General features: G+C 40.4%; 2 protein-coding genes and 1 long non-coding RNA gene across 4 annotated transcripts in view; 1 reads left to right on the top strand and 2 right to left on the bottom strand.

Annotated features, from left to right (window-relative positions):
* Positions 1–1146: 1146 nt before the first annotated feature.
* LOC118217623 (actin, alpha cardiac muscle) lies at positions 1147–5369 on the bottom strand. Its single transcript, XM_035399547.1, has 7 exons — positions 5267–5369; positions 3951–4090; positions 3325–3649; positions 3047–3208; positions 2573–2764; positions 2294–2475; positions 1147–1683 (listed from the first exon to the last, which is right to left on the bottom strand). Exons 2-7 carry the CDS (start codon positions 4077–4079, stop codon positions 1540–1542), a joined length of 1134 nt encoding a protein of 377 aa, XP_035255438.1. The 5' UTR covers positions 4080–4090; positions 5267–5369; the 3' UTR covers positions 1147–1539.
* Positions 5370–5491: 122 nt separating this feature from the next.
* On the top strand, positions 5492–7757 carry LOC118217677. Its single transcript, XR_004763263.1, has 2 exons — positions 5492–5782; positions 7019–7757. It is a non-coding gene; the product is annotated as an uncharacterized LOC118217677 (long non-coding RNA).
* nup133 (nucleoporin 133) overlaps positions 7722–16230 on the bottom strand; it is a 28418-nt gene continuing 19909 nt past the window's right edge. For both annotated transcript variants that reach the window (XM_035399534.1, XM_035399525.1), the window contains 9 exons: positions 14920–15171; positions 14240–14373; positions 11419–11577; positions 10367–10502; positions 9666–9784; positions 9163–9243; positions 8709–8773; positions 8292–8380; positions 7722–7955 (listed from right to left, as the gene is read on the bottom strand). In XM_035399534.1, the coding sequence (XP_035255425.1) occupies positions 7825–7955; positions 8292–8380; positions 8709–8773; positions 9163–9243; positions 9666–9784; positions 10367–10502; positions 11419–11577; positions 14240–14373; positions 14920–15171 (1166 nt within the window). In that variant the 3' untranslated portion in view covers positions 7722–7824. The remainder of the gene's footprint in view (positions 7956–8291; positions 8381–8708; positions 8774–9162; positions 9244–9665; positions 9785–10366; positions 10503–11418; positions 11578–14239; positions 14374–14919; positions 15172–16230) is intronic.

Raw genomic sequence — 16230 nt, forward strand, 5'->3', positions numbered from 1 at the left:
TGGACAGGTCGCCAGTCCATCACAGGGCATATATATATATATATATATATATATATATATATATATATATATATATATATATATATATATAAGCCTTTGGGTAGCAAATAATTCAGTTTGTTTTTGAGTATTTATTGAATGATAATAACATTAAGTATTAATCCCTGACTACAGAGAAGTGAAATGGAAAGTACGATCTGCTGGTCTAACAGGAAGTGTATCTGTCTATTCCCAATTTTTCTTTGTCCTGTGTTGATGGTGCTTGGCCCACTGGAGTCTTGTCTTCTTGTTAAGAGCATGTACCGAGGGCTTTTTCCCAGATACACATCCATTTAGACCAGCAGATCGTAGCCACCGTTTCACTGTAAGCAAGGAAAATGTTTTATCTCTAGTTGGAGAGATCTTATGCTAGGCAACACAAGATATTTGTCTTCTGCCTCTTGATCTTCCTGGTCTTTTCCAGTAAACATCACTGCCCATCAGCTAGACCCTTCTGAGTATGTAGTGAATACTGAACCTGAAAATTTCTCACTGGTTATAACTTTATGCCACAATATGTTTACTTTGCCCTGTATGTCCCTGACTCCCTTCTTTGCCATATTTCTTGCAACCCACCACCACAACTAATCTATATATTCAAATTGTCCTGTCATGTCAGTGTTTAGGATGCTGTGAGAGTTTTAATCAAAGTGGTGGTGCCATAGCCATATAATGACAATATATTAAGAAAACATTTTACTTCTTTTTTAATGCTATGGTAATTTCATATTTTGAGTTAAATATATCAGTTTTTATTTTGATATTATGAATACCAGAAAGAGATGACATTAAAAAGCGGTTGCCTCTTTAAAATGTATTTGCACATTTCTCCAGCATTATCTTTTAATGATCACTACTATTAACCAATCTCTGTATCACATCAATTGTTGCATCCTGCTAAGTACCATTCACTGAATGGAATTCCTTGGCACAAATTTCACTGACTGTGACCAGCCTCGTATTTGTTTAAGAACCACCGTGCTAGGAGGTCAAATAATTACATCTGCCTGGCTTTTGTCAGTGATTGTGTAAATCGTCAGCTGCTTAGAAGTGGTGAACCATAATGCATGAAGTAAAACGCTTTTTAAATAAATATCAACAAACACATTTGAAAATAGTTGAAAAATTTTATTTCCCCTGATGTCATTGTGTTGTCTTCGGCAAGACTGATGCATTTCCGAGCCGATTTTGGGTAAACAGAGGAAATGACACTGTGGTCACCCTCTGCCCGATCTGTTTTCCTATAAAGCAGACTGTTCTCAAAATACCCAATGATGGACTTCAATAAATTAATATTTATGTACATTTTACATTCACATGTTGAATAACATGCCATTTTCTCATTCTTCTCTTTGATGCAGTTTTCATGTTGTTTTGCAGCATTTTCATAAAGTAACAACACATTGTTACAAAATGATATTTGTACAGAGCTGTTCCATGACAACGATGCGGTCTGCTACAGCTTGGTTCCTGAGCAAGATGCAGGCGATGGCGATTGGTTTAGAAGCATTTGCGGTGGACAATGCTGGGGCCTGCCTCATCATATTCCTGCTTACTGATCCACATCTGCTGGAAGGTGGACAGGGAAGCCAGGATGGAGCCACCGATCCATACAGAGTACTTACGCTCTGGTGGGGCAATGATCTAGAGAAGAAGAAAATAAAAATGCGCAATAGCCATGATGAGAAAATTCCCTTCACAAAGTAACTATTCTGAAGATCTATGAGTTTTCTATTAGTTTCCTTTATATATACTAAGCTCCATAAAGTTTGGGACAAACGTGGAATTCTTCAGTTCTTGCCTATCCCACTAGGCAAGAACTGGCACTAGTTGTGCTCTTTCTTCATAATGATGTTCCAAACTGTTTTGGCCTATGTCTCTGACTGTTTTTTTTTCTTCATATTTCTCAGCCTTACAATGGCTTCCTTGACTTTCATTGGCATATCTGGTCGTTATGCTACACCAGAAACTGCCAGTGACTAATCAGAAACACCTGTGCCATTTGTCCCAAATGTTGTCGTGGCCTGAAACAGGGGGCTATGTATTAAAAGTGCTGTTATTTTTATGTGGAAAAACCCAAATGTATTAAAATACCCTTTAATAAAAGCAGAGAATCTGCACTTTAACCACATTCCATTGTTTGATTCCACATCTAAAACTGTGGAGTACCCAGCCAAATCAGGAAAACCTTCGTCTTTGTCCCAAATATGGAGATCACTGTATATATATATGATTAGATTTATATGCAAATTACCTTGATTTTCATTGTGCTGGGGGCCAGAGCAGTGATCTCCTTCTGCATACGGTCAGCAATACCAGGGTACATGGTGGTACCACCAGACAAGACGTTGTTGGCGTAAAGGTCCTTCCTGATGTCAATGTCGCACTTCATGATGCTGTTGTAGGCGGTCTCGTGAATACCAGCAGACTCCATACCTTGATAGATTTACATGGTTGGTTTAGGAAGACAATATTTAAATAACTGCATGGAGGGATTTTGGAAATTTGGGGGGATTCTGATCTATATACGTACCAATAAAGGAAGGCTGGAAGAGGGTCTCTGGGCAACGGAAACGTTCGTTACCGATGGTGATGACCTGGCCGTCAGGCAACTCGTAGCTCTTCTCCAGGGAAGAGGAAGAGGCAGCGGTGGCCATTTCATTTTCGAAGTCCAGAGCCACATAGCACAGCTTCTCCTTGATGTCACGCACGATCTCACGCTCGGCTGCGATGGATAATTTTACATTAGTGCTCCGGTCGTTAACAGGAAGCATCACATGCCTACGTTTTGGTATGTAAAAGTCTAAATTTTGTAGGCTATAATGGAATGCAAATACATTATAATGCTAACATAAAAACAATAGCGCAGGAGAAATCGTATATATTCCTCTGTAAACGGATGCATTTAAGACCAACACCAAAGTCAGAATTGTGGAAAAAAAGGTGTATTTTACGCGCGGATAATAGGCCTGCTGAAACATAGGGAAAGTACGGAACATTGTCTCACCGGTTGTGACGAAAGAATAACCACGCTCGGTCAGGATCTTCATGAGGTAATCAGTCAGATCGCGACCGGCCAAATCCAGGCGCATTATGGCGTGGGGCAGAGCGTAACCCTCATAGATGGGGACATTATGGGTGACACCATCACCAGAGTCCAACACAATACCTGAAGAAATAAAAACACGCTTTATACATCACTAGCATTGTTACTCTGGACTAGATAATTTCACAGTATTATCGTTCCAAATTTGCGTCAAAATACAAGGGCGAGTTTTTTCTCACCAGTGGTACGACCAGAGGCGTACAGGGACAGCACAGCCTGGATGGCTACATACATAGCTGGCACGTTGAAAGTTTCAAACATGATCTGGGTCATCTTTTCACGGTTAGCCTTGGGGTTCAGTGGGGCCTCTGTGAGCAGTGTAGGGTGCTCCTCTGGGGCCACACGTAGCTCATTGTAGAAGGTGTGGTGCCAGATTTTCTCCATATCGTCCCAGTTGGTAATGATACCGTGTTCAATGGGGTACTTCAGAGTGAGGATACCCCTCTTGCTCTGAGCTTCATCTCCTACGTAGGAGTCCTTCTGACCCATACCCACCATCACACCCTGGAATCAGAAAAGAAGCGCATTAAGAGACAAGAAGATTGTAACATAAATACAAGAAAGCGTGACCAACTAATTACTTGGAAACTTGCGAGTAATACCTCTTCAATGAAGTAATTAGTATTTACCAAGCAAGCATTCGTCGTTGGATTTTCTTTAAGAAGGAAACATTGGAAAATGTATTTTTCCACAGTTACACATTTTACGAACCTTGATAGAGCATGTTGTTGGTGATAACCGCTGCTGTCGGAAATGCTAATTTATACTCAATTTGGTTATACTTGAACAAACACCTGTTACGTACCTGGTGACGAGGGCGACCGACAATGGAGGGGAAGACAGCCCTGGGTGCGTCATCGCCGGCGAAGCCAGCCTTCACCAGGCCTGAGCCATTGTCGCACACCAAAGCGGTGGTCTCGTCGTCGTCGCACATCTTGGTGGGTTCTGAAAAAATGAAATAAAACGCCGCTTATTCTTCGCACATATCTCAGCTAAGGTTTAAAATAGGCTGTATAACATTGAAACTATAGTTACCACCAGAAGCAAAAACATAAATGACCGAACAGAACCGTACATAAAGTAGACTACCCGTATATCTGGCAGTGTTTGAATGGAAAACCAAGAAAACTAACTGCCAAATTTTCTCATTAATTAATTGCAACGTCGTTACATCGTCACCGCTGACATCTCAAGGGCTTTCAGTTTTATATGGTTTTCCACAGGCTCAGCAATACATTTGCTTATCCGGTTGCAGATTTCTATTACTTTTATTATATCTATTTTTGAGTTTACTGAAGTAATTTTCAATATAGAAAGAAGCTGTTTGCCTTAACCTTTGTGCGCCTTTGTACCGCAACCTGTACGAATTCAAATTTGGTTTTAGATTTTTGATGATCCTGGATATTTTACTATGTTGTGTTTTTATTAACTATCTCGTTTCATTGTGTCGTTTAAGTACACATTATTTAAGCTTTCATTCAAATCTCCCTTTTAATTTAAATTTAAATATAATAAAGTGTAAAAGTATTTTTGTATTCGGGTTAATTTAATTTAATTTTTTTTTTTCAAAAGGATTTGGGCAGCATTTCTTTGCTGACTTCGTAGTGATTTTTGTGAAATGATGACCTTTGATATTGAGGAATTTTGTTTACATACAGTAAAATATCCAGTGCTAATTACACTCTAACAGAGTAGCTACATAGTCCAAAATAGTTAATTTAACAGTGAACATTTACTGAGCACCCCGGATGTTTAATCTTTAACTGTGTATCTAATCCATTGTGACATCTTGAACACATCTGTTGAAAGTAGTTTTGAAGTCTGAAACGCTGTAGCCTATGTGTCAAGGGAATTTCCTTGGAAAAATATCTACCTGATCAGTGGAAAAATGTTTTTCTTGTTCTTTCCAGTATTAAATCTAATTATGAAGTCGTGCCGCCAGTTGGCAGTCAAGTCCTATTATTGATATCTTCCTGTTCGATATCTTTAATTTGCGCAATTCGGTTATTCCAGGGTAGTGTAAACCATTCGAAGCCATGTGGTCACAAAATCCGATCCGTGAATTGCCCTCATTGCAGTTGCCCTCATTCAAGTTGCTTGGTCCTGTTCCAGTGTCCTTACCTTTGGTGGTGCCTGCCTTGGAAGAAGCTCAGAGTGCAGAACGCAACCGCTGCGGGTTCCAGCTACAATGCGAAACGGACCACCCTGAACCTTATATATTCACTGCCTTCCACCTTTTTCTGTTAGCCATTTGGAATGTCTATGTATTCCACAAGAATTTGCCCCAGTCTTCATCCATATTTGGTTCTTGGAGGGTGAGCGGAGGGTACTTCACATTCAAACTGCGAAGCGCTCCGGGCCGAATCGCGCAGGGCAGTCCATATATGGGTCGATAGTCCCGAATCCAAACCACGGTCCTCAGTCCGTATATGGAGAGCCGAGATTTGTAACCCGTCTTCTTCCTTCATGGCTTATCAAACACGGTAGCAACTGTCTCCAGGACCACCCACCCACAATCTCCAAACCCTTGCCTTATCAGAGGAGCGTTGTTCAGGCTGCGAGGGATTACACTAACCGTATGGTTTTTTCACACCAGTCCTATATCACAGTGCGGATTACGCATCAGGAAGAAACAAGGTATTTAACTGTTTTAAATCCATCCAGGCATACGGTTATTTCGTCTCTTCTTTGACGTGTACCGGGCAAGAAACACAAGGAGTTAAACACGCGCTGCACTATCGCTAGAAATTATGTGGCATGGGTATTTTCTATAAAGATGTACCATACCAGTGATTTGAAATATTCCGTCAAAAATAACTATTATGGAACTACTTGTTTGTCTAGGCAAGTGCATGGTTAGGCTAGCCGTTGTCTCAACTTCTGAGATGAACAATTAAAGTTGGCCTTGAAATCAAACTTTTGATGTGGGGGACAGAGATGCACATTTATTGGGTTGGCTATATATGTATATTGTGTTGACTATGAGAAAATAAACCTGGAAGCCAATAGAATAATCACAACGAAAATATGTATGGTAAAATGCATATGAACTCGTGATTTTTACTTTTTATAAGTAAAAATGCGAGCGAATACCATGCAGACTATACGGATTGTGCTGGGATATATTTGAAATGGTGAACTCGTATTTGTGTCAAATTTGCATTTGTCATACATTTTAAATCATGCAAATATTTCACACATTGTGCTAGTGCTATAAACCAGTACTTATTCAGCGGGGCTAAATAGACGGAATTGTCTCAAATTAAATTATGGAGAGGTGGAACTGATTTTTCCCCCAGTAGTCACCCCCAACTTCCGTGTTTACCATAGTGCTAATACTCAGATTTCCGAAAAGGGGGTGAATAGAAGTCCCACAACAAACCCCCACCCCGTGTAACCCTATAGGACACATCTGAGCAGCTGCTGATACCGGAGGAGATAACTGAGCACAAATTTAGTTGTTTCATTGCTTGTTTCACTTAACCCACTGCATTTTCACTTGTGAAACAGCATTTTTATGTAATATTGTTGCTAGACGGGCTGCATGGAAAACTGACAATTTGAGAATTGCACAGAGCTGCAATACATTTTACAACCGGAGGTGGTAAGAATCCTTTACACTACATTGCAGGTTTGGTGCCCCCTTCAAAGTAACACTGTAATTCCAAACCACCATGTAGTGTTTCAAAATGCAATCATTATGTTATTGACGAGGTCACAATCCAGAGCTACAGGTGTCAAGCATTCTATTAAAAGCAAGATGAACACCCATTTTGTGCTGGAAAACATCCTTATAGGGTCACAGGAAAAACTGTAAAAGTTAGAGTAATTTATTGTGGATGTCCCCAATTTAACTCCCCTTTCCTATTTTAGGAACTTGAAGACACAGCGACCATCTGCTCCCTCCACTGGTGTTCCCAGATTAGCTGTCGTTTGCAGACAGGGCAGTTAAACTCAGGTCCTGGTGGACTGCAGCCATCTGCAGCCAATTATACTCACGATTCTACCTACATAAGACCTTGTTGAATACACTAAAAAGGGAAGTGCACAGTATTTAGGATATTGATTTCATGAAGGCATTTGGAATTGGCTCATAACCAGTACACAGAAACTTCACAGGACATGATAGTACAACCTGAGGCTATATTAGATGCCTCCTCTTCTAAAATGTAATTCATCTTTTTTTGTCACATGTTTGCTAAGTACATTCCTAAGATAACTGACTGCTTTAGGGAAGTTTTAGTGCTGAATAATGTAACCACCCCCCCCCCCCCACACACACACACACACCCACATACCCCCTTACACTATATTTGTGCATCTGACAAATATTTGAATCTCTCTCAGGCACACACAGAACAATACATTTATTATGTGCATCTGACAAATACAATTCAAATCCCCCCCCCCATACACCCTCTTACATTTATTATATTTGTGCATCTGAAAAAAAAACTTAGCAGACACTCTTTTATAGAGCAACATATGAGAACAGACATACATTTAAGCTTCAAGAATGTAACATGTCCTTATCAATTAAAAAAACCCAGCATTCAATGTGCATATGAAACAGAAGCAGATAAAAAAATTGAAAGTTTATTAGAAAATGCAACCCCCCCTCAAAAAAAACCCGAAGTGCAAACATAATGAAGAGGGAGAATGACTCAACATGTTCATATCTATGGTTGCAGGTAATGTTCATAGTTGGCCCTTAGAAGAAACTCAAAGGAAGATTTTGATTTCAGCCTTTCCAACTCCTCACTCTGAAGAATGTCTTTGACATCTGGTAAATAAGTCTGAAGATGAACACCTGAAATTAAATGGACGGGAAAACATTCATTGGTCAATACCAAAACTTATGAATAAATACAAGATACGCAGTGCAGGATAGGTACTAGGTACAGAGGGAAATTACAACACACAGCTACTGCAAACAGAGCTTCAAGTCTCCACATCATATTCAGTTCAACTGAACACTGATATCACTAAGTCTGACAGTAGTTGCAATAGTACTTGTGGAAATGCAGATTCTTATTTTTTATGTAATATTACAAGAACCTTTATGATTTGAGAGAAATAATGAGCCATTTATGCAACATGAAATATGCAACTTCCTTCTATTCTGAATGAATGTGTCTGTTATTACCTTCTTGAATAAGCTTCTGCAAGATCTTCACAAATATGCTGTCCTTTGCTGCTTCCAAAGGGTCATCACTTCCATCAGCAGAAGACCAGCTGCAGACAACATTCAAAGAACCAAAAATGTGTTAAGAGTTCTGGCATTATTTGAGCATACTGTATGTGCACAATAAAACGTCATTGTTGTAGAATACCTGTCTTACGTGTTCTGGTTATTAATTTATGATGACTGGATTAAATTTATGCGTACTACAGGTCTTGTTTTGTAATTCTATCTCACTTTGAAATGTGCCAGGTCATGCTTTGTCATTATTACATTTCACAAGTAATGAGCAATACATGGCTTGCAGATCAGTTCAAATGCTTAGTGCCTGAGACCATCCAATTTAACTGTATTCCTTGTTACCAAAAAAAATGTTCATACTCGTCTTTTTTGAGGGCCTTGCAGAATATTTCACACTTCAGCCCTTCAATGTCCACTTCATCCTCCTAAAACAGATGCATATCATTACCAGACAGTAGCAAAATTTAATACAATCAACCCACCGCATGTTTTAACATTTAAAAACCCACTTATGGCCTTTTGTAAGAATTACCTGTCATAAATAAACCCCATTATGTTCAAAACATACAGTACAGACATGATTCAAAGCTTGAAATAAAGAGCATTTTTTCCAAAATGACCAAATCCTCTGATCATATGGGATTCTCACTCAGTGAACATACAGGACACATTTACTCTGAAAGACAAGCCTATAGCTTGCTGTAGGCAATAGCCATAGCTTGAATACTTCTGGGCTGTTTTTTGCAAGCATTTATGTTCTCTGTGTGACAGAGCCATTATTTAATAAAAGGCCGGTAGAATTTCACAGGAATACCTGGTTGATGTACTCCAGCAGATCTAGGGCTTTCTTGAAATCATATTCATTTGCCCTTCTGTTGTCATCAGAGATGTACAGCTGTGGAAAAAAAAAACATTTTCAGAATTGGATTCCCCTTATTTTCCACAGTCCTGTGAAAAATATGCGACAAATGTTTGGCATATAATATTTGGCGATCAAAGCACCCTGAGGAGCAACTTAAGCGTATCCCTACATGTAATTCAGAAACAAAGCTCAGGCTGCTAAATGTAAAACTGGTTAAAACATTGAATAATTCAGACCTTCACCCTCATCTCAGATGGACTTTCTACCGTTTTCCATTGTGAAACTGCTAGTTACCAAAGTGAGTCACACATGCTACAGGGAATCAGTGAGGGAAATCTGTTAGATGTCAATAAAGTTCCTCTTCACTTCATCATGAAAAGAACTCTTTATCAAGGCATGTTTATGTGTGCGTGCATGAGTGTGCGTATGTGATGGGTGGAGGAGACAACACTAACGTTAATGAGGTGATGGGCACTGAGCAGTGGCATGGTGTCAGGGTTCAGCTGTTTCTCATCCAGCAACTGCTTGGGTAAGGTCTCCTGGTGTAGGAGGAAACGCTCCTGTTCCAAAATGTCTGCAGCAAGGAAACAGCAAGTATTAGTTGGGAGCGCTAAATATATCTGCCCCTAATTTCACTGTGGACTGAACCACTCTGGAGAAGTCCTTCCCGAGAAACAGTTTTATGCTAAATTACCACAAACGAATTATTAATTTCCTCAACCTCCCTACAGCAGTTAGGTATCCATACCAGATTGGTACGTTTGCACTGATAAGAAAAATGCTCTGATGTTTTTGTTGTCATCCTCCTACAAATTCAGGGTGTTGCCCAGGTAAAGGTAACCAAAATCGTTCATCAGTGTGAAAATCACAAAAATCTGAAGACAGAATGGCCTGGGTAGGGGATTTACTAAGACTGTCCCAAATGACAATGAATGCAAAGGAAATTAATATGGCAGTGCAAATTGTTTTTTCAGAGCAATATGTACCCAATTATCAAGTCAATCTGTAAAGAAGTACCGTGAGACAACGAGCCAGATTCACAGACACAGATTAAGCCTAGTCCTAGACTAAATTCAATTTTTTAGTCCAGGACTAAGATATGTGAAACAGGCTCTATGAGTGTGATTACCGATGGTAAAACTCGCAACAAACTTACCATCCAGCTTCCTCTGCATAACCACCTCTGGGAAGTCAGATGTCAGAGCAGTCAGCTTGCTGAGTGCCAGCAAGGTCTTTTTTTTGGCAAAGTAGCGCGTCTCCATGTTAGCCAGCCCATACAAGGTCCGGTGGGCCTGCAAAACAAAATGGGTGGCACCAGTAATATATGCAGGCTGTCTCTGGCACTCAGGGTTCCTCAATATATAAATCTAGACTAAAAACGTACCTTTATGCTCAGGTTTATAATCAGTTATAGTCTGGAGACCGGGTGGGAGAAACCTGCAGCCATAAAGTATTGTGGGGTGGCATCCTTTCCTTACTGTCACCTGTCAGCTTTGACCCCACTTTACATGGGCTGGCTCTTGATAGGCGGGTATGGCTGTCTCCCCCTCATGACTGCATGAGTTCTCAATCCTTGTTTTAGTAGCTATGCAGCTATAGATTACTCCTGGTGGGGGATTACTCCTGGTGGGGCCACTTTGTAATCCCCAATTCACACCCCTGTTACTTTGCTCCCTGTTGTTCTACTGCACATTCCCTAATGGCCTTTTCAATTTTCTTCCCCATGCTGCCAGTGGGGCTTTTGCCCCAAATTCCAAGAATGTTATCATCTGGACACCCCCAGATTTTATTTTTTATAAAAACTGAGCACAATCAAAGATTTAAAACAAGTGTTTTAAGTCTGAGCACCATACTGCAAGCCTGCTGATATCACATGATCTACGAATCTCAGCATATTACTTCTTGAAGGTGACTGATGCCCACACAAGCATGTGGCCCAGTGCAATACGCAACCTGTACAGGCTTCAAAATTTATGGCTCCTCTTGGTCAAATAGAACTCAACTCCTAAAAATATTGATAGAAAAACAGTTTAGTAGTTTTTCTATCAGCAGGCACAATTATCAACTGTTTGGCACCAAAGCATCTATCCTGCAGTTTCCTACAAAGAAGCATTTCCACATGAGCTCCATTTAACTGGCTTTGCTCCCACAGAAAAACCTGAATCTGGGAGCTATGGCTCGCAGGGCTGTGCAAGTATTGGGGCCTACCTTCTGATAGTCCTGGACATTGATTTCATGCAGCCAGCTTAGATGCTCATGGGCCTGCAGGAAGCTGGCCAGCTGTTGGTGTTGGGCAATGGGTTGGGACAACAGCTTCCCCCTCTTGCCCTTCTCCATGTACCAGCGGAACAGGAAGTCTGCAAAGTTCTGCAGGAGGAAAATTCTCAATGAGCAAGTTACACTTCCTAAAATGGGTTTTATTATACGACATACAGTTCAGGCCAAACATTTACATACACCTAAGCTAAAGACATTCAAACTCAATTTTTCACAACTTCACGCATTTCATGTTACCATACATTTCTAGTGTTAAGTCAATTAGGGTATCTACTTTATTTCCATAAGTAGATAATAGCAATAAAGACAGATTTGTCAGCTTTTATGTATTATATCAGATTTTCAGTGGGTCAAAGGTTTACATACACTTTGATAGAATTTGGTGGAATTTTCTTTTAATTGCTTAACTTGAATCAAATGCTTGGGGTATCCTTCCACAAGCATTTCACAATACTTTCATGGATTTTTTTTCTCGTTCCTCCTGACACAACTGGTGTAACTAAGTCAGGTTTGTGTGCCTCCTTGCTTGGACACGCTTCAGTCCACAAATTTTCTATGGGATTCAGGTCAGGACTTCATTTAATATAGTTTATTTGGTAGGGCCAATGCAAGTTAACATAGTACCACTTCAACTCGTTACAAACAAACTGATGTACCGCATACAGAGTTTATAGCTATTGCTAGTTTCCAACTCCTGTCCCTAGTTAGGTTTTTAATAAGAGAAAAAGAAATACAAAAACATACAATTACAGAACATTATTTAAAGAAGAAAAAAAAAATCAAATCATTAAGTAATGTGATGTGATGGCCACTCCAATACTTTCACTTTGTTGTCTTTAAGCTATTTTGTTACAACTTTGGAGGTATGCTTAGGATCATTGTCCTGCTGGAAGACCCAGTTGCGACCGAGTTTAAACTTTCTAGCTGATGTCTTCAGGTGTTGCTTCAGTATTTCTAGATACATGTTCTGAAGTGCACCAGTCCTTTTTCCAACAAAACACCCCCACAACATGATGCTGCCGCCTCCGTATATCACAGTTGGGATTGTGTTCTTCGGACTAAAAGCCTCACCCTTTTTCCTCCATACATAGCGCTGATCATTTTGGCCAAACAATTCAATTTTTGTTTCATCTGAAGAACACTCCTCCAAAAGGATAGGTCTTCATCCTGGTGATCACCTCCAAACTTCATTCTGAATTTTTTATGCCGGTCTTGGAATAGGGGCTTCTTCCTTCCACGACAACTTTTCAGACCGTGGTGATGTAGGAATCTCTTAATGGGGGATGTAGATATTTTGGTACCCGATGCCTCCAACTCCTTCAACAGTACCTTTTGTTGTTGTCTTGGGCTTAAATTAAACCTTTCGGACCAAAGGTTGTTCAGCCCTGGGAGTTAATTTGTGCCTCCTTCCTGAACGATTCAGTGTCCGTGTGGTCCCAAGATTTTTATATTTGCATACAATTGTTAGTACAGATGCTCTTGTTACCTTCAGTTGTTTGGAAATTGCTCATAAGGAGGAACCGGACTTATGGAGTTCCACAATTGTTTTTCTGAGTTGTTCGGATTTTCCCATGGTATCAAGGGCAAAAAGGTAGTGGCTGTAAAGGTAGGCCCTTAGGTACCAATTAACTCCCAATTAACTCCTAGTTATGCAATTGGCCAATCAGAAGCTTCTAAAAAGTCATTACATCAATTTCTGGAATCTTCCAGACTGTTTAAAGAGACAGCCAACCTGGTGCATGTAAACTTTTGACCGACTGGAATTCAGATATAGTGAATTAAAGCTGAAATAAATCTGTCCCTATCAATTTTTTTTAAATTACCTCTGATGTGAACAAAGTACATGCCCTAATTGACTTGCCAAAAGAAATGTATGGTAACATAAAATGTGCAGAGTTGTGAAAAACTGAGTTTGAATATCTTTAGCCTATACTCCTGGGCAAAAAAAATGGGCCAAGCCCAAAATGGCAAAATATTAAGCTTTTAATGGTCTTAACAACAAATCATTGGTCAGAAAATTAGCCAGAATTAAACAAATGCACTCCTGAGACCTCCAGTGCCACCATTTGCTCATTTACTTTTGCTGCAGTGAACTGTTTGGGGAAAAACTAGAAACAGGGAAATTCACTTATACAGTAGACAAATTAACATAATGTCAAATAAAAGAGTCATGTTTTGTATTTGGTTGCATATCATTTGCATTCCATGACTTCCTGATGTCTGTGACCTATCAACACCATCAGAGCCTGGATATCTTATTTTCAGGTTGTCCTACAAGCGATACAAAAACTCTTTGCATTTGAATGGATCTCTATGGGAATTGGGGGGTGGGACTAGATTCAGCTGTAAATTATGCTGATACAGTATGGAACACATTTGTTGGCTGAATGGCTTTAAGTCATCAAGGGTCCTACATATCAAATGAGCCTCAAACCACTGTGCTGCTGCCAGATATGCAGTAGATACTACAAGCATTGTTTCTCCTGAATATTTTTTCCATTGAGTTCAACAAGAAAATTAATCAGGAGAAACAATGCTTGTAGTTTGTCAATTCCATCCGCACATTAATTAAATGGCTAAATGGCCCACATGCCCATTTTCACCAAAGGTTCTGTTTTTTTGCACTGCATGTCTGAAGATTGTACTGTAATCCTTTTCTTTCAGTTTCCCTGGGGGCAGACAAAGGGGCTGGAGAGGGAACGCTGTGCGAGCCTTAAGCTGACATTGGGGTGTCTGCTGAAAATGTAGTTACCTGGTGTGCAAACTTGGTCATGTAGCGCTGCAGTCGGCTCTGGTTGTCCGTTTGCTCGCACATCTGCACCAGGATGTCGAAGTCGCAGTACTTCTCAGCCAGAGGGGCAACCCACTGATACAGGCCCAGCTCCACTGAGAGGCAGACATCACAGCATTTAATAACAGTCTGGTGGACTGCAGCCAGAAGCATCTGCTATGCTGCCCTGATAAATGACCAGCATACATTCGTCATCAATATCAATGAAGTTCAAGACAAGCTTTCAGTCTACCCTGCATTGTTCCCCAACCCAAGATCCACATAAATAACTTTACACCATTAACGGATGCCCTCATAAAACCAAAAGTTTTTTTTAAAACATCATACACTATCACATAGCATCATATACTATGAATCAAAACATGCATTTTGCACAAAATAAATGATAAACAATTATGATGATATAAATGTGACCAAAGACTTGTCATGAATCAGACCTGATTTGTAAACCAGGATTATTTAATACATATTTTAAGTCTAAATATATCATTTCTGAGATATGGCACTATAAGCTAAATATTCTTTAAAGGGTTGGTGTTCTTGTATTCGCTTGCCCCTTTGACCTCCTGGGCCACAGTTTTGGGAATACTGGGCACTGGGTGCACGCTGTTGAGAGAAAGGCCGTCACACATCTGACTCACAGAAAGGGGCGAGCAGCTCGGAGCGTTTCTGCGTGTACTCCATCTCCAGGGCATTGTAGTGCTCCTGCTGGCCGGGTTGGTTGAGCGAGGTGAGCTGCGCCACATAGCCGCCGAGGTAGGCATCCAGCAGCGCCACCAGCTGCTCACACAGGGAGGCGCGCAGCTCGGTGTCCGCGTGCGGGTGCACCGTCTTCAGAACAATCTCGTGCTGACGAACGATGACCGTCCGAACGCCCCCAGGGCCGCTGGAGGCTGGGGGGGGGGAGTCGCACATTTTTGCAGGTTGAGAGCAGGCAGTATAAGTCAATTCCATTACCAATGTGGGAGTTGCTGTTTGGAATGGGGTTAGCAACAGAAGGTGCTGGAGTAGAACTTTACAAAACAGGGATAGACACACAATTCAGGCTGAATTATACTTCGTAGCATGACTCTTTCGACAAGAGTCATGCAACAAAAATGACGCATTATCAATTTTTAAAAAGTGAGCACATTATAGTTTCTCTGTCACCTCTAGAATATTATGATGTCCAGGATAAAGTCATAATTTGTTGCACAGTGTAATTGGTTAGTCTGATGGAACACCAAAATGAATAGTCAAGGACGCCTTTGCTCCACTTCATTATTTTGGTTTTGACCGGTGCTGATAAACATGCAGGGGACAGAGGAAACACTGACAGAATAAATAATGATGTAGGCTATTGTATGCTGCTGTGGGGACGGGTGCAGCTAAGTCATTGAACCGGTCAGCTGACATCCTAAAATCGTTGAAATGCCTGTCTACATCCAACACGTAACATCTGCTTAACTAGAACATATTCACCTTGTCACCTTGACAGACCATCATCTTTTTTCTGTTAACGTCGTTTTAAAATTATATTATTTTATTGTTATTATATTATAGTATATTTTCTTCCTCCTCCATTTCTCAATAATTTCACTTTCACAAATGGAAACATCAGTAGCTTGGCGTCTTGTTACCATAGAGACAACAGAACACTACCAGCATGCCTTCGCCAAAGTGTAAATTAAAAATGTTGAGCGACACTCGAAAGGGTTGTCATGAAACGGTTGTGCGACAAAGCAAAAATCAGGCGTTAGAGCAGAGCTTTATATTCCAGGGATGGAAAAAGCATTCTAAATGCACAGGAGTCATTCCAGGTATTACCACAAGCAAGCTAGGATAGTTGGCTGCCTGGTTGCTCCTTCCACACAAACCAGCTTCAAGTGACACATAGAACAGCTTAAACTCTTATACACTGGAAGTGCAATTTCAATGCCTGACTTGGATTAATGAAATGTAGCTTATTCTTT

Source organism: Anguilla anguilla, chromosome 2 (assembly GCF_013347855.1).
Source record: "Anguilla anguilla isolate fAngAng1 chromosome 2, fAngAng1.pri, whole genome shotgun sequence".
Classification (NCBI taxonomy): domain Eukaryota; kingdom Metazoa; phylum Chordata; class Actinopteri; order Anguilliformes; family Anguillidae; genus Anguilla; species Anguilla anguilla.